The 19550-nt window shown below is 40.5% G+C and overlaps 1 protein-coding gene across 3 annotated transcripts in view; it reads right to left on the bottom strand.

Annotated features, from left to right (window-relative positions):
• The window catches only part of ano1a (anoctamin 1, calcium activated chloride channel a), a 156046-nt gene that overhangs the window by 39651 nt on the left and 96845 nt on the right, over positions 1-19550 (bottom strand). For all 3 annotated transcript variants that reach the window (XM_061884759.1, XM_061884754.1, XM_061884745.1), the window contains 4 exons: positions 11778-11863; positions 7177-7188; positions 6777-6848; positions 1758-1832 (listed from right to left, as the gene is read on the bottom strand). In XM_061884759.1, the coding sequence (XP_061740743.1) occupies positions 1758-1832; positions 6777-6848; positions 7177-7188; positions 11778-11863 (245 nt within the window). The remainder of the gene's footprint in view (positions 1-1757; positions 1833-6776; positions 6849-7176; positions 7189-11777; positions 11864-19550) is intronic.

A 19550-nucleotide genomic window follows, 5' to 3' on the forward strand; every position in this document is an offset into this window, starting at 1 on the left:
ATTAATAATGTTGTGTTTATTCTGCGTAGTGCACTTAAAATAATTATGACCATATCTAGGAATTGATATGATGGGAATTTTCCGATAGTTTGCTTGGTGCTTTGATAAACTGAACGCATATATATGGTAAGATATTGTGATGTTATGAGCCAGGGAAAAAAAGAACTACCCTACCCAGCATGCAACAGGAGTGACGAGCATGCGCGGTAGCCCGGTATAGGTTGTGTCGCCATGACGGCATCTTGTATGTTGTGATGTGCACGCTCTTAAATGCAAAACGTTAAGAACTCAGCCAACAAACCTGGTCTGCATTATTCATAAATAGACAGACAACACATATACTCCTCTGCTTCACAGGCCGCTGGATGGAGCCGGCAAAGTATTCCCATGCTAGCTAGCCGGTCTAGCAAGCACGCGTCATTCAGTCCAAAACGGCCCGATCTATCCACATTCAGAAATGTCTGGCGGTCGTAAGTGATCCCGGAGTGACCACGCTGTAAGCCAGCCATGAAATTTGCAGAATTGTCCGGTATTTTTCCCAAATGTTCCATCTTTACCAAGAGCCCCTCGACAACGAAGCCCATCCGGGCGACGCCATCTTTTTAAGAAAAGGCGTTAACAAAATAAAAGCATGTAAACAACATACGCAGATGTGCGATAAAATAATTGTCGCCGTTAATAGATTGATGAGTTAACTCGTAATTAACGCATTAATTTGCCCACCCCTACTCCAAGGTTAAAAAAATTGTCAAAAAAACGGAAAATAACAGAGCTGAGACCCGGTGTTTGTAATGTTTTGAAAATGAAAATGGCGTGTGTGTTACCTCGGTGACGATCGCTAAAAGACCGATAAACAGAAAGGCGTTTAATTTGCCAAAACTCACCCATTTAGAGTTCGGAACTCGGTTAAAAAAATACATGGTCTTTTTTCTGCAACATCAAGGTATATATTGACGCCTGCATAGGTTTGGTGATAATGTTCCACTTTAACGTAGAAGATGAACAACATTAAAATAGTTAATCTTACTGCCATCTTTGTTGTAGTTTTTAGTGCTTCCATAGCGAGTCTACTGACAGTTCGAACTATACGCTACGTTGTATTAGAAATGGCAACAATGGAGAATGCATGTCAACGTACAAGCCAGTCTGCCCCATAATATAGCAAAAAAATAGACTACAGTGTCGGACTACAACGGTGGACCCGCGCAAACCCCGTTGGGTAAATCTATACCATATTACGGATGATATGGTGACGTCATCGGTGCAGAAAACATCACAGGTTTTGCAAATGACAAGCAGCTTGTTTGGAAGAAGCACTGTATGAAGGAAGGCAAGATTATTTAAAAAAATATATCTCCACAATGCCTCCACGGTTTGTTTTCAAATTTTTGGGACTTATGCAGATCCCAAATGTAGGTAACGAATGTTGGTTTTGCATAACAGGCTCCTTTAAGGTATAAAATGATATTAATGAATGGAATTGTTGCATTTTAAAATTGGATCATTTCTATATGGGCTATATGGGATTATTCAAATAGCAACTGTACACATTTGACATGACAACGAAATTTGAGATGATGTATTATGCAAAATGAACAGCAGGGAATGCCAGGACATGAAAGGCACGTAAGGAAAACTTCTCCAATGCATACTGAAATTTGGATTAAATAGCAAGAAATTGTTAAAACCAATTTCAAGGATGAACACTAAAAGGACATTAAGACCATTACTGCCTTACTGTTAGGACTGTTACTCACCAAGAAAATCATCATGGCCACGGTTGTCAAGTATGCTGGCAGTCTGTCCGTACATGTCAGCTTCACCTTCTCATCCTAACAAAAACAATACAAAAATACACACGTTTCATTTGTGGTCACAAAAATACTTACAGCTAGTAGTAGGTAAAAAAATTCTGAAGCAGAGATGCATTATGGAACATAAGGAGTGATCCAGTGTCAATCAATACATTGATGTGTGTGTCACTTTAACAACAAAAAAAAACAAAAACCTGCTTGATACAGCTGTTACTATTTGACTGGTGAGCGACAGATTGTTTATCAGGAAGCGCTTCTTTTGGCTTACTAGTGACAATTGGTACTGGAAGAAGATGGAAGAGTGGTGTGCCGCGTTTAACATCGGCTTTCATCGCCATCGTCAATCCAAATGGAACTAAAAAAGGAAAGGTTTTGAAGTGTTGTTTCGTTTTGATCTTATAGCACCAAAATAAGTTAATTTGTATTTTTTCTCAGTTTAATATTTGGGTCATTAACTAAAGTTGCACTATTGACATTATTTTCTGCATGGCTATTCATTAAAATAAACACAATTTTTTTCTAACAATTAACTTTACTTACAGGCTAAATGTAGTGACTTTTCAAATCCAGCAGATGGTGCCGTTGTGAAACGCCAACGTCAGTACAGCCAGTAAGTGTCCGTCAATACAGCCAGTAAGTGTGCCACACACTCTCTGGGGAGTTGTTTACCCATCACCAACTTATGTAGACCACAAGGAAGTGTTTTGAATTTAGAAAAAAAATCTGAATAAGACCCCTTTAATGTGCTTTATAATGCGGTGCATCTTTTTGTATGAAAATAGACCTGAATTAGACCCGCTTATCGGCAGCGCGCTTCATAATCTGGTGCGCCCTATATTCCGAAAAATACGATACCTGTTCATTTACTGTTAATATCTTGTTATTTTCCGCTTTAACATTTTCTATCTACACTTCTGTTTAAATTAAATCAACACTTATTATTCTGTTGTTTGGATATTTTACATTAGTTTTGGATGATTCCACAAATTTGGGAATCAATCTGATACAAAGTCGCTACAGGATCATACATTGGTCATATTCAAAGTCCTCATGTGTCCAGGGACGTATTTCCTGAGTTTATAAACATAGTGTACATTTTTAAAAAGGAAAAAATATTTTGTGACGGTAAAAAATTTCCATGTAATAATTGTAGTATCGAATGGATACGCTCTTGTGCTTGGTATCATTACAGTGGATGTCAGGTGTAGATCCACCCATGGCATCTGTTTATATTGAGGCGCTAGCTAAAGTTGGTTTGTGTGTAGTGAAGCATGTTTATCCATTCCTTGTACTGCAGGGATGATACTCATAAGAAACGTACTTTATTTGTCGTCATGGAGGCGAGGATTAGTGATTTAGAAGTAGCTAAAAGAGTGCCGACTGCGGATGGACCTTAGCTGCTAGTTAGCGAGCCATGTTTTAAAGCACCTCTTGTTGAGTGGGGTCATAGCTTCACTTTTATTGTTAATCTTTAAGCCAAAATGCGTTCATTCTCCCTTTTCTGTCTACACACTATGTCTGCTTGTAGTACTCTGTGATTGTGGGTTGTCGGACTGCTTCCGCTATGCCCGTAAAAAAAAGAAAAAGAAAAAGGGGAACCCCTTATTTTCAAACATAGAATAGTCCCGTTTTTGATTCATTAGCACTGCAGTAGTTTAATAGTACTGGTATACAGTATTGATTTTAATGTTTTCGTTGTCCATCCATCCATCCATTTCCCTTTGGGGTTTTCGGGGGGCGCTGGCGCCTATCTCAGCTACAATCGGGCAGAAGGTGTCGTACACCCTGGACAAGTCGCCACCTCATCACAGGGCTGTTTCCGTTATATTGTTTGTAAAAACAACTATTCTTGGTATTAAATTAAAAAAATGTATCTGGATCTATATCCTTATCCAAATCTAGACTATTTTGATCTATGCTGCTGAAGGTTTTTAAGTCCAAACATTCCTGTTCAGCAATCTTTTGTGTTGCCCTACGAATTTCTATAAGTGTAGATTAATGTGAGTCAAGATCTTCTTGTTCGGTAATCCCTTGGAACATTGTCATTTTGTAGTTGAATGTCAATGTTTGTTTTCCGTTAGACTCCATTATCTTTATCTTGTGGTTGCTCTGGAAGTCTCAATATTTGTTCAGATCCTTGATGTCTTTGACAACTAGGACTCTTGCTTCGGGGCCACCATTCATGTTTGATGTAGATTTTGCAGTTGGCACTCCAAGTTCCCTGAATTTTCCCACGTTTCCTCAAGTTGCATGCTTTCTTGGCGATTTCAGCATTGCTTTTAGTGTGGCGCTCGTTCGTGTACACATTTGTACCCTTGTTTTTTTCCCCTTGTGTCAGCAATGCCATTTGGGATTTTCTGCTGGCAAGCTTCACGATGGTGACTGGCTGTTGTTGCCTCTTCTCTTCAGTGAAATGCACGCATCAAGTTTTAATATCGACATCAATTCCATTTGATTGCAGAAAGTTGAGCACATGTTGCTCTGTTGAGGCAGTGTCCATGTTATCTGCTTCTCCTCTGTTGTCAACTGCTCTTGCATATGATCGAGGATCCATTATATCATCATAAGATTCTTTTATCTCTGTGATAATCTGTTCTAAGAGATTTGCAACATCTTTTTTTACACCATTGACAATCTGATCATGGTGATTGTTGACATCGCTTAGTACCTCATTTACATCATTTTGTAGAGTTCCTATAAGTCTGGATTTTATTTTCGGCCAATATTATGCAGGCCTAGTGTACAGCCATAGAGTAGTTACCATTGCAAAAAAATGTTTTATTTTTTTGTAAGAATTTACTAAATGTATTTTTTTTTCTAGGTATGCCAAAAATAAATTCTAAAAGACATCAAACAAATTAAATGTAGTATATTTAGGGTGGCAAAATTCCGGGAATATTCAAAGTTGGAAACTTTCCATGGGAATTAACCGGAATATATGGGAATTAATGGGAAATAATGGGAAATTAATGGGAATAAACATTAAATGCAACATGCTAGATCTTGCAGCATGAATATTAGCTAAAACAACCTGATTTAATGCAAATTCAGTTGAATTTCAACCCTGCACGGTGCATTCCTCCATCACATGTGCAGTGCATCATTCCATCACATGCCTAGATAATTCCCAGCATGCTACACACTACAGCCGGGCTATTGAGGCCACCTAGTATTTGAGCCCAAGGACTTCACCCGGTCAGGTAAGTTTTGATGATATTACTGGGGTGAATATATTTGATCTATGGTATTTAAGTTTAATAGAGGTGTAATTGCTTGTAGATTACTCCAGCAGACTTCCACTCAAGCTAGCTAGCTAGCTGTTCCTGTGTTAAATGATTCTGGGGCCAATATCTCTAGCTAACTAGGTTTATGTACCACCACAGTCTCATAATGAACCGAAAATATTTTTCTGTTAGCCGTGATGCTAATTTCCTCTATGTTAAATCCCATTCATTTATGCTAACAACGTTAGCAAACCGAATTTACATTTTTTGTGATCTGTAAAGTTCAACTAGCATATACTAAATCAAAACGTGTAGTTTCCTCTGCCTTCTGTTCTGCTAGCCATTCTGTTGTCATACAAGAATGTAAGTTATAGTTTGATTTAGCATGCTGACTGAATGTTGATTTATTCATCCAGCCTATTTCTATAAATTTTTCCATCAGTAAAATCCAATTGTTTAGCTGACTATTTTTATCTGTGTGTGGCATTGCATTAGCGTTTTACAAGCTTCTCTGTCACGGCGCGGAGTCGAACCCACGTTTCCTCGGCAGCTTGAACTGCCAGCACCTCCGCTCAGACATGCTTGCGCTGAGCACAGCACACCTAAGCAGCAACGAGTCTGCAGACAATCTCTAATCAGCGCACTAGGTGTGATGAGAGGGAGCGGCATAAAGACCAGAGGACCCGAGGAACCGTTGCCAGAACGTCGCTCATCTTCCCAGTAAGCATCACGTCTGGCATTCCCTCCCCTGTGCTTTTCTCGCCTTCTCTTTGCTCTCTCTCCGTGTCTCCCTGGTTCATGTACCTCATGTCTTCCGCAGTGACTTCCCGTTTTTGATACAGTGCCGTCTGAGGGAACGAAGGTCATGGTCATTCAATGTTGGTTTCCGGCCATGCCGCTTACGTGGAGTGATTTCTCCATATTCTCTGAACCTTTTGATGATATTATGGACCGTAGATGTTGAAATCCCTAAATTTCTTGCAATTGCACTTTGAGAAACGTTGCTCTTAAACTGTTTGACTGTTTGCTCACGCAGTTGTAGACAAAGGGGTGTACCTCGCCCCATCCTTTCTTCTGAAAGACAGAGCATTTCCTGGGAAGCTTTTTTTATACCTAATCATGGCACCACCTGTTCCCAAATAGCCTGCACACCTGTGGGATGTTCCAAATATATATATTTATGTATATATATATATATATATATACATAAATACAAATGATTGTGTTTTGCCTCTTGACATCCATCCGGATTCCTGACGGCCTTCCTCGATCCTCAACCTCCCTGCTCGGACCCGGACCACGCTGCCTCGCTCCTCTTGCCTGTTCACGGACTGCCTCTTCGCCTTGACCCCCGCCACCCCCCCCCACCCCACCCCCCAGATTGGACGAAGGATACATCCAACATTCACAGACAACAACCATTGGTAAAATTTACACTATTAATTTTACACATAGTCTACAATCATTCACTCAGAGTAGCATGCACATGCCACGTAATCATCAAAGGTTTAAATAAACTTTGTGAACCGCAGTTCTGTCTTGGTAGCCGCCTCCTTCCCTTCTCTGTACACAATATTGTAATCAAAAAATGGTCAACATTTCCAAACTTCCTGAGCTAAACTTCCTGTGGAAAATTTCTGGAAAGTTTCCGGAAATTTACCGGAAACTTTCCACCCATTTGCAACCCTAAGTATATTGTTACTGTGATGAATAGAAACATATGACTCATTTATTTTACCTTAGATGTTGAATTTTCTTGTTTCATTGCCTTTTGCATGACACGGAACTCATACTCTGCTCGGTTATGGTCCTGAAAAAGAAATTAGTTGCAACGCCTCAGACAGAACAGAGTACAGTACATATTGTAGTTTTAAAGTACACCAAATAAGAAGGCCTTATGTCAAGTACACAGTTTGCTGAACTTGCGGCACAGGGATCCCAATGTAAGCGTTACATGAAGTAAAAAAAAGAAAGCATACAAGAAAAGTAAGCAGTGTGAAAGACAGCAAACTAGAGCAGGCCGCCATACACCTTGAGGTACACAGTTAAGTGTCGCAACAGTGCTGGGAAAAATTGTTTCCATGATTGAATAAAAACACTTCATACAATAGAATTAAAAAGGGAAGTCATATTCATACCTTGTGATCCTCCTGCAAACAACAGCATAAACAAAAAAAGAACAGATTGTCAGCCATTGTTCACACACAGTACACTGTAAGTCATAATCATTTTGATGTAAGTAAGCATTTTCATAGGGATCCTGTTACTGCTTCTAAAAAGTCTGCTTTATCCTTTTTCAGGATCGCCCTAAAATCTGGATATAAAACTGTGTGTATATATATATATATATATATATATATATATATATATATATATATATATATATTAGGGCTGGGCAATATATTGAGTATATTCGATATATTGAAATGAAAATTACTATATCGTGATACTCGAGTGTTTTCACGCAGTTGCTTTTAGCTGCGGGCATGGATGAATGGGCATTACACAACAGGCGTTTCTCACTTTTTGTTGTCTCCTCACTGAGACGTAAAACGAGCACACCTTCTTACATATGTCAAATACTGTCTCGTGTGCAACATGATGTTGCACATGACACGCCCTCGCAGAGCAGAGAGGTAGCGACATGGGTAACGTTAGCAGTGCTGCTAACGGTGCGGTGCGAGTGGTAATACGAGAGAAAGAAAGTGCGAATCTGGTAACAAATAGAGGAATATTTAATTCCCAAGAAAAACAGCACGGTGTATATCGTCTGGCGGTGGTTCGGCTTAAAGTGGAAATATGTTGAACAGACAACCGTAATATGTCACGTGTGGGGCAAAGCGTTGCTACAAAAAGTAGCAGCACTGCTAATGTGTAGCATCATTTGAAAAGTCCCCCGCTAGAGAATAAGGAGTTCTTGAAACTCTGCATGTCAACATCTCCGTTTGGTGCCACACCCACAAAATGTCCAAGCAACCATTTCCACATCAACACCGTATGATACAAATAGTCAACAACAGAAGGAGATAACGTCCGCAGTAACCTACCACATAGCAAAAAGACACACACTATTTGATTTCCTATAATGCAGCTCATTTTTATTTGACAATTATTATGATATCTTGTGTGCACAAAAGTGCACTTTATTTGTTTTATAATATTGTAGTAGCTTTCTGTACAAAAAGTACACTTTAATTTAGTGTTGTTTTGATATGTCATCTTTGTGACATCATGCACAAAAATGCCCCCTTCTTAACTGTCTATGCGACGTCAAGGCTTGGTTAGCCCAGAATTTTTTAATAATGAATGAGGGAAAAACGGAAATTTCAGTTTTTGGTCCGGCCCTCACTGACTTGGGACCATTGCAAAATTATGTGCGTCCCAAAGTCACCAGCTTGGCGTCACTATAGACAGCGATTTTAAACTAGACAAACGTTTTAAAATCGTGTTTTTATCACCTTCGTCTTTTAGTAAAGGTAAAACCGTTTTTATCTTTTAACCTTTTTGAACAAGTCGTGTATGCTTTTATTTCAAGTCGCCTGGACTACTGCAATGCACTTTATGCTGGCATTAGCCAAAAAGCTCTCTCCCGGTTGCAGTTAGTCAGAACGCGGCAGCACGACTTTTAACAGGGGCCACGAAACGCCAGCATATAACCCCAATTCTTCAGAGTTTGCACTGGCTCCCTGTTCATTTTAGAATTGATTTTAAAACATTGCTGTTTGTTTTTAAATCTTTACATGGACTGGCACCTCAATATATCTCGGACCTCATCCAAATTTACATTTCTGCGCGCGCTCTGAGGTCCGAGAGCCAGCTCCAGCTCGTGGTCCCCAAGACCAGACTTAAGACCAGGAGAGACAGGGCCTTCTCTGTGGTCGGCCCTAAGCTCGGGAACACACTGCCCCTCCATGCTCAAACTGCTTCCACAGTGGAGTGTTTTAAGTCTCGTCTTAAGACCCACTTTTATTCTTTGGCTTTTAACACTACGTGAGTTGTGTGGTCCTCTGTTCTCTGTTGTCCTCTGTGTCTTTTATACACTTTGATTTCTATTTTACTGTTTTAATTGATTTTACCCTTTAAAATAGTTTTTAATCATATTTGTTTTTATATTGTTTTTATTGGTTTTATATTTATTTATTTTTTGTTTTTATTCAGTCATTGGTGGAGCATAATATATATATATATATATATATATATATATATATATATATATATATACTTTTTTATTTATTTATTTTATTGATTTTTTTTACAATTGTTTTTAACATGGCTGTGCAGCACTTTGGAAACGTTATTGTTGTTTAAATGTGCTATATAAATAAAGTGGATTGGATTGGATTGGATTGTTTTAAAATGTCTGACAATCTTGCACTTTCTGTTTTGGAAATGACATGAACGTTTGTGCCACTGCTTAATAACTGTTTAATAAATACAGTTTTGGTAAACTGACTTAGTTGTGATTTCCCTCTCTGCATGAAAGTTTAAAAGGAGCATATATTAATGCAGTATGAACAAGAAGGTTTTAATGTAGACACATAGAATCATCATACTGGTGTGATTATATGCATCAGGTGTTAATTAAAAGCGAAGGCAAAATATTGAGATATATATCGTGACATGGCCTAAAAATTTTGAGATATTAATAAAAGGCTATATCCCCCAGCCTCGTCCTAATATATATCTATCCATCCATTTTCTACCGCTTATTCCTTTTGGCGCCTATCTCAGCTACAATCTGGCGGAAGGCGGGGTAAACCCTGGACAAGTCGCCAATATATATATATATATATATATATATATATATATATATATATGTATATATATATATATATTAGGGCTGGGCAACGATTGAAAATTTTAATCGAAGTTAATCACACTTTTTCTCTGATTAATCGCGATTAACTGCATTGTATACGCAAAGCCCAATAATAAATTCAAAAGTAGTGTGTAGTGCACCTTTATTGGAATATTCTCCCACACGAACAAAAGCGCCAAAACATTTGTGTGCAAACACAATTCAAATCAGTCCTTGTTAAACAGTAGCAGTTAAATAGCCTATTTTATGAAAATCAACTCAAAACATGTAAATACAAACATTTAAGCTTATTTCCACTGCCAGGGTATTTAAATTATCCTGTTTGTTATGGAAAATAAATATAATCTACATACAAATCTCTGAGCCACAATCATAACATCCGAACAGGCAATTTCTGAGGTAACAGCAGGAACATTTTTTTTTATCAGGGATCTTATGTTTAAAAAAACCTATATTATAGGTAGTGGGCTGTTTTAGGGAATTTTTGATTAAATTATCCGTAGTAGCAATATTAATAATGTTGTGTTTATTATGCGTAGTGCACTTAAAATAATTATGACCATATCTAGGAATTGATATGATGGGAATTTTCCGATAGTTTGCTTGGTGCTTTGATAAACTGAACGCATCATATACATGTACTATATTGTGATGTTATGAGCCAGGGAAAAAAAGAACTACCCTACCCAGCATGCAACAGGAGTGACGAGCATGCGCGGTAGCCCGGTATAGGTTGTGTCCCCATGACGGCATCTTGTATGTTGTGATGTGCACGCTCTGAAAGTAAACTTTAAGAACTCAGCCAACACTCCTCGTCTGCATTATTCATAAATAGACAGACAACACATATACTACGCTGCTTCACAGGCCGCTGGATGTAGCCGGCAAAGTATTCCCATGCTAGCTAGCCGGTCTAGCAAGCACGCGTCATTCAGTCCAAAACGGCCCGATCTATCCACATTCAGAATTGTCTGGCGGTCGAAAGTGATCCCGGAGTGACCACGCTGTAAGCCAGCCATGAAATTTGCAGAATTGTCCGGTATTTTTGCCAAATGTTCCATCTTTACCAACAGCCCCTCCACGCCGAAGCCCGTGTCCGGGCGTCGCCATCTTTATGAGAAAACGCGTTAACAAAATAAAAGCATGTAAACAACATACGCAAATGCGCGATAAAATAATTGTCGGCGTTAATAGATTGATGAGTTAACTCGTAATTAACGCATTAATTTGCGTTAATTATATATATATATATATATATATATATATATATATATATATATATATATATATATATATATATACAAATATGATATTATATAAGAATATTATATTATATTATTTATTAGATTTCGGACTTTAGGGACACCATGCATTATTACAGTAATACTGTATATGCCACAGTATATATATATATATACATACAAATATGATATTATATAAAATATCATATTATGTTATTAGATTTCAGACTTTAGGGACACCCTGCATTATTACAGTAATATATGCCACAGGATATATATATATATATATATATATATATATATATATATATATTTATATATATGTACATGTACATACATACATATATATATATACTATATATATATATATATATATATATATATATATATATATATATATATATATATATATATATATATATATATAAATGAATAATAATAGATTTTAATATATATTTAATGAATTACGATGTTAAAATCACACAGCATTGCGAATATCTATATCAAAATACAAATGAAATTGACTGGACAGGAAACATTTTAAAAATTCAAAAACGCAACCCAAAAGTGCAAATAATTCTAGCTTAGCTTATTTATCACAATATTTCACGATGCAATTGTGGTTGTAGTTACTGTCACAATTAATAATTATTTCCACATATCCCCAATCTCTTCTCACCTCGTCATCATATCCAAAACCAGTCAGATCCCAAACATAGTTGAGTCGCATCTGTCGTCTCTTCCAGTGCTCCATGAAGAGAACCGCTACACAACCATGCAAGCACACATAAATGAAATAAAACAACATTAACAACACCAATATGTATTTAGGCAGGCAGATTTTGTGATTTTTTGTTAGGAAAAAAACAAATATGTAAAAAACAAAAACTAATTGTAATCAAGCAGAAAATATATGTGTAATACAATTTCATGTACAAATATTAATATTCATTTTAGGTTTTTCTTCATCATAACAAGTGAGGCTCTGCCACACCTTCCTCCCCTGGCACACAAAGCTGTGAAGTAGGTAGCCATCAGGGAGTAGCGGGCTCCGGGACACTACATTTAAGTTCAAGTTGACCATAGGTACAACAACAATGAAGATTTTAGACACAAAAACAGATATCTTAATTTTCCATTATGGATTAAATCTATGTTTTTGTGTAGAACTGTTCATGAAACAGCCAACCTACTGATAATGGTTGCAATTGAATAGTTTCTAACAACCGAAATTATAGTTTCAATTTGAAAAATACACATTTATTGCAAAAAATGAGTTTTGATTATTTTCTCCAAATTTTGCAGCATAACAGATAATTCTAAACAACATTTCTTTGCAAAAACAGAATAATCCTATATGGTGTCAGCCTGATCTTAAAACTGTGTGGAACCAAATCAGTTTTTTCAGAGGAATACGCTTATTCCATCACTATAATGACTTAATGTCATCCAAACAAACAGCTTTTTTGGGGTGATCCCTGGACAAGGGAGTTCGAGGTTAATATTCACTAGGTTTCCATGCACTAAATTATTCTGATTTCTCAAATAATTACTTGTTTCGTATTTTCACACCTACATGTGAAGTCCAAGTGTCAATGCAAACTTTTAGATCTTTGAGTTCAACTCATTAAAAATGGGAGAAAAAAAACAATATTTTTGTCCAGTATATTTACAACTTATAATGTATAAAAAAAGAAAAACATATGTGTTCATGTCGTGAAAATTAGACAGCACATCTCTGTCAAATGTTGGCATATTTCAAGTGTGACTCATCTGATAAGATGGTCAGAGTGCAGAAGTGTTAGCAATGACGTCAATCTCTGGAAATAGCCAAAGGTATTTGGAGCAGAATATTCAAAATTGCTGACTGAATTTGTGATGTTTAAGCAGTGTTTTTACATACTGTGCAGATTGTAAATACAATTGGATATAGCTTAATAGATACACTGAAAAACAATTAAGCATATAAAGTCAACTTGTTTTTCCACTCTACTGGTACTTTAAGTGAGCATAATACGATGCTCACTTAAAGTGAGCATCGTATTAAAATACGATCTTTTCACAGTTTATGAATTTACATTCAAATTTTCTTAAACCAGTGGTTCTCAAATGGGGGTACGCGTACCCCTGGGGGTACTTGAAGGTATGCCAAGGGGTACGTGAGATTTTTAAAAAATATTCAAAAAGTAGCTACTATTCAAAAATCCTTTATAAGTACTTTTATTGAATAATACTTCAACAAAATATGGATGTAAGTTCATAAACTGTGAAAAAAAATACAACAATGCAATATTCAGTGTTGACAGCTAGATTTTTTGTGGACATGTCCCATAAATATTGATGTTAAAGATTTATTGTTTTGTGAAGAAATGTTTAGAATGAAGTTGATGAATCCAGATGGATTTCTATTACAATCTCCAAAGAGGGCACTTTAAGTTGATGATTACTTCGATGTGTAGAAATCGTCATTTATAATTGAATCACTTGTTTATTTTTCAACAAGTTTTTAGTTTTTTTTATATCTTTTTTTCCAGATAGTTCAAGAAAGACCACTAAAAAGGAGCAATATTTTGCACTGTTATAAAATGTTATAAATCATACACTGATTGTATTTTACTTCTTTATCTCTTTTTTTCAACCAAAAATGCTTTGCATGACTGACACCATGTCTATTGCAGCGGGGAGAATCAGTTGCTCAGCAATTGTGTGTGCTTTTTTGCATTGAACAATTCTGTATGCAACTCTATATGAAGCCAATTTATCCATTGTGTGTAATTGTGGTCCACACATTAGCCTGCTACCCATCCGCGCGAAAGTTTGTTCCGCTCAGCCCCGCCCCCATTAGTTACTGTTGCGTCTGTCAAACTTTCGCTTCTACCTAGAAATTTAAAGCCTACAGGAAAAATAAGTAATTTACATTAATTTATATATCGGATTTCACAGACAGAATCACAATGTGATTTACAGTTTGCATAGAAAATGGGGTTGTAAAAAAAAAATCTAGGAATTTAAAAAAAAAAAAAAAAAAAAAAAGTTAAAGTGAAATTTCCTCCTGTTCCTCGCGCCCCACCTGTCATGTCTCTATTCCCCACCAGTGGGGCGCGCCCCACACTTTGAGAAACACTGAGCTACACAAACATAGTTATACATGTCGGAGGAACATAGGTCAGATTTTTAATCTCGCTACAAGGATGTCTCGGCATGGAGTACTTGTCTCTGGCCCCCCGCCTGCGAGAGGCAATGATGAGAGGTATTTTGTCTCGCTTTAAAAGTGGCTGCCTAGTTTTTGTAGAGAACACGGACTAACATTTATTGATAATTTTAAAATCTTTCTCTTGCTTAAGTGGGACGGCCTTCATCCTAACTGGAAGGGCGCCATCACCATCCATCCATCCATTTCCTACCGCTTGTCCATTTTGGGGTCACGGGCGCCATCACTCTTTCCAAAAATATATATTACTATTTGAGTCACACTTGACTAGCTCCGCTAAAGCAAGCTGGGACACGGGCAACTACAGTGCCTGTTAGTCCAGGTGGGAAGTCAATTAAGCCAGAACTAACCAGCGCCAGGCTGGAAAATTCCTGCACACATAGCATTTCTCGTAGAGTAATACATTACTCACATAAAGTTTTTTTCTGTAGGGACTGTGCCCGAGGTGGACATGCATTCTACTGAGGTGGCAAATTATGATGCGTTAAATCTATCGCAGCACCAAGCAAATTATCTCAACATCCACATAACATCAATTCGTAGATGTGATCGACATTATTTAAGGCGCAATACACAAAATAAAGTTATTAATATCAATATTACGGATACCATTAACAAAAATGCCTCAAAAAAGCCCACTACTTATAATATGGGATTTTTAAACATCAGATTAGGGCTAGGTAATATATCGATACAAACTATATTGTCACGACACGCAGTCAAACCCACGTTTCCTCGGCGGCTGGAGCTGCGTGCGCCTCCGCTAGCAGTGCGCCAAAAGAGGCCTCTGCTGACAGTGCACTCAGACTCGCCCTCACTCGTGCTGAGTGCAGCGCGCCCGAGCAGTAACAAGCCTGCATCCGGTCAAGAATCAACACACCTGGATTTGATGAGAGGGAGCAGCATAAAAGCCAGCAGACCCGAGGAACCTTTGCCAGAACGTCGCTATCTTCTCAGTAAGCATTACGTTCTGGCCAACAACATGTCGGAACCAGGCGACAACGGCAAGTTCCAGGCCCAGATAGCCATATCTTCCGACCTAGCTATCCTTAGCTCCGTCGTTAATGAACATCAGGTTTGGGTTACTGCCCTTGAGGATCATCTAGAGAAAGCCTTTACCAAGCTTCATTCCAGACTCGACAATCTGTGCCCCGGGGCCAGTTCTGGACCGGTTGTACCTCCTCGTGCTCCTCCATTCTGTGAACCCGAACACAGCTTTTTGGAACGAGAGCCCAGGATAGCCAGCCCTAAACCATTTGAAGGGGACTTTGAACTTTGTAGGGGGTTTTTGGTACAATGTGACCTTATTTTTCGTCACCAACCCTCCCGTTATTCCTCAGACGGCGCCAAGATAGCCTTTATTTTTTCATTACTTTCCGGCTTGGCTCTCAAGTGGGCGACAGCTGCTGTGGACAGGACCTTTGGGCTCAACTCCGACTATGATGCCTTCCGTGCTGAATTTCGGGCCGTCTTCTATCACTCCAAGGATGGGGGGGATGCGGCTGGACGTCTGCACTCCATCTCGCAGGGCTCACCCTCCGTGGCAGCCTATACCCTGGAATTCCGGACCCTGGCGGCGGACAGCGGTTGGGAAGACCGGGCGCTCCAAAGCGCGTTCCCTCGCGACCTCTCTGAGGAGATTAAGGACGGTCTGCTGAGAGACAGACCTACATCCTGCAAAGACCTCATCAAATAGGCCCTCCAATTTGACCAAAGACTTTGTGAGCGTGCAGCTGAACGAGACCAGAGAGCTGCCTCTAGAGGTCAACCTCTTTCCACTTCCAAGGCGGAAAGAATCCTGGTGAGCCATACATTATTCCCCCGTAAAGAAGATCATCCTGATTTACGGCTACCCGCTACTTTGGCCTGGGACAAAGGGAGCATTCAAGTGCAGGCATTTGTGGACTCTGGAGCTGACGAGAGTTTGTTGGACTTGATGTTCGCCCGACAGATGGGCATTCCCTTGATATCCCTGGAAGAGCTGCTGCCTGCACAGGCCCTGGATGGACGACCATTGGGCCCCATCAAGTACCGCACGGAACCCCTTTCCATGACCATTTCTGGTAATCACAGAGAGACCATTAGTTTATGGGTGCTGGAAGCTCCGGTAGCCCCACTGATACTTGGAAGATCCTGGCTCCGACACCGCAACCCCCATATCTCTTGGTCTTCCGGAAAAGTTTTGGCTTGGAGCACACCCTGTATGGCTAACTGTCTTGGGCCAGCATCTCATCCGGTCTCCCACTCCACTACCACGACTCCCCAGGTTGATCTATCTCTCGTTCCAGCTTGCTACCACGACTTAGGCGAGGTCTTCAGCAAGGTACGTGCCCTGGGACTACCTCCTCATAGACCTTATGATTGTGCCATCGAGTTACTCCCTAACGCTAGATTGCCGTCTAGCCGCCTATACAACTTGTCGCTTCCAGAGAAGGAAGCTATGAGGAACTACACGGCGCAGTGAGAGAGTGGCCGTGCGCAACCCGAGTGTCCCTGGTTCAAATCCCACCTAGTACCAACCTCGTCACGTCCGTTGTGTCCTGAGCAAGACACTTCACCCTTGCTCCTGATGGGTGCTGGTTGGCGCCTTGCATGGCAGCTCCCTCCATCAGTGTGTGAATGTGTGTGTGAATGGGTAAATGTGGAAGTAGTGTCAAAGCGCTTTGAGTACCTTGAAGGTAGAAAAGCGCTATACAAGTACAACCCATTACATCACCGAGGGCCTTGCTTCTGGCATCATTACACCATCCAAGTCTCCACTGGCGGCGGGATTCTTTTTTGTGGCCAAGAAGGACGGATTTCTTCGTCCCTGCATCGACTACAGTCACCTCAACAACATCACCATTAAGAATAAGTATCCTCTTCCACTACTCAACTCATCTTTTGAACCGTTGGCACCTGCAACAATATTTACCAAGCTGGATCTCAGTAACGCTTATCACCTGGTCCGGATCAAAGAAGGAGACGAGTGGAAGACGGCCTTCAACACTCATATGGGTCATTATGAGTATCGGGTGATGCCTTTTGGACTCACCAACGCACCTGCTGTTTTCCAAGCTCTTGTCAACGACATCCTCCGGGACATGCTGGATCAATTCGTGGTGGTATACCTAGATTATATTCTAATTTTCTCCCGTAACCTCTCTGATCATCAGAAACAGGTTTGACTTGTCCTGCAACGTTTATTGGAAAATTGTCTATTTGTGAATGCTGAAAAGTGCTGCTTCCATTCTTCTTTGGTGGAGTTCCTGGGATTCGTGGTCGAAAGGGGTCACATAAAGCCTGACCCGAAGAAGGTGGAGGCTGTGGTAAAGTGGCCGCAACCTACTTCTAGGACGGAACTTCGGAGGTTTCTTGGCTTCGCTGGCTTCTACCGTCGATTTATTCTAGACTTTAGTAGAGTTGCTGCTCCACTCCATTCTCTTACATCTACAAAGGTACCTTTTGCTTGGACTCTTTTGGCGAGGAAGGCCTTTGAGGAGTTAAATGAGCGTTTTGTTTCTGCACCCATACTAGTCCATCCCGACCTTGATATTCCCTTTTTGGTGGAAGTTGACGCTTCAGGCTCGGGGATTGGGGCTATTCTTTCTCAACGGTCCAAGATTGACAATTTGGTTCACCCTGTTGCCTTCTTCTCCAGGCGCCTGACCCCAGCCGAACAGAACTACGATGCTGGGAACCGAGAATTATTGGCGGTCCATGAGGACCTGGGGGAATGGAGACACTGGTTGGAAGGAGCTAGACACCAATTTCAGATTCTGACTGACCACAGCAACCTTCTACACATTCGGGCTGCCAAGAGAATCAACAATCGCCAGGCAAGGTGGCAGCACTTTTTTTCTCGCCTTGATTACGTGCTCTCTTTCAGACCGGGATCCAAGAACACTAAGGCTGATGCATTGTCCCGGTTGTTCCTGAAGGAACCCAACAGTCCGGCAGTGGCGGAACCGATCCTTCCTTCCACTCGCATAGTTGGGATGGTTACTTGGAAAGTGGAGGACCTGGTTAAGTCAGCACTACGTTCCAATGCAGCACCGGGAGGTGGACCTCCCAACAAACTGTTCGTCCATCGGGAGCTACGATCCAGGGTCCTGGATTGGGGACATTCCAGCTTGTTCTCATGCCATCCTGGTTTTCAGCTATCACTACTACGAAGACGTTTTTGGTGGCCATCCATGGCCAAGGACACTCGTGAGTTCATTGCTGCTTGTTCAACTTGTGCCCGTAGTAAGATGTCACACAGGCCTCCTGCTGGTCTTCTTCACCCGCTCACCATTCCTGTCCGTCCTTGGTCGCACATCGCCCTGGATTTTGTCACAGGATTTCCAGCTTCCAGAGGTAACACCACTATCCTTACTATTGTTGACCGTTTCTCCAAGGCAGCCGACTTTATTCCACTGCGAAAGTTACCTTCTGCATCAGAGACTTCTGACCTCCTCACACTGCATGTCATCAAACAACATGGGATACCGGTGGATATCGTTTCTGACCGAGGTCCTCAGTTTACGTCGCAAGTATGGAGAGCCTTCTGCAAGGGTATCGGGGCCTCGGTCAGCCTCACATCTGGATACCATCCCCAGAGCAACGGGCAGGATGAAAGAGCTAATCAAAGCTTGGAGACCATGCTCCGATGTGTCTCCAGTCATCAACCCACGTCCTGGAGCAAGTTTCTGCCATGGGTGGAATTTTCTTATAACTCATTGAAGAGCTCCGCTACTGGTATGTCCCCTTTTGAGGGCTCATTAGGTTATCAACCCCCTTTATTTCCCCAACAGGAACTGGAGATCGCTGTTCCCTCTACTAGAGCTCATATTAGACGGTGTCAGAAGGTGTGGATATTCGCTCGTGCAGCTTTGGAAAGAGCATCCGAGAAAATGTGTCTCAACGCCAACCGTCATCACATTCCAGCCCTGTCCTATAAACCAGGACAACAAGTGATGCTTCTCACTAAGGACCTCAGTCTCCAGGTACCATCAAGAAAATTGTACATGTTTCCCAAATTAAACCGGTAGTCTGTCCCTGCCCCCCCACCCTCTAGGTTCTTGCCTAATGGAGACCAGGTTTGGACAGTCAAGGAGATCCTCAAGGTCCGTCGACAAGGTAGGGGGCTTGTTTATCTGGTTGACTGGGAAGGATATGGGCCAGAGGACAGATCTTGGGTTCCTGCCTCCTATCTTGTCAACCCCTCTCTTCTGGTGGATTTCTACCGTACCAATCCTGATGCTCCCCGGCGCTCGGGGG

This window comes from Nerophis ophidion, linkage group LG02, assembly GCF_033978795.1.
Source record: "Nerophis ophidion isolate RoL-2023_Sa linkage group LG02, RoL_Noph_v1.0, whole genome shotgun sequence".
Lineage (NCBI taxonomy): Eukaryota > Metazoa > Chordata > Actinopteri > Syngnathiformes > Syngnathidae > Nerophis > Nerophis ophidion.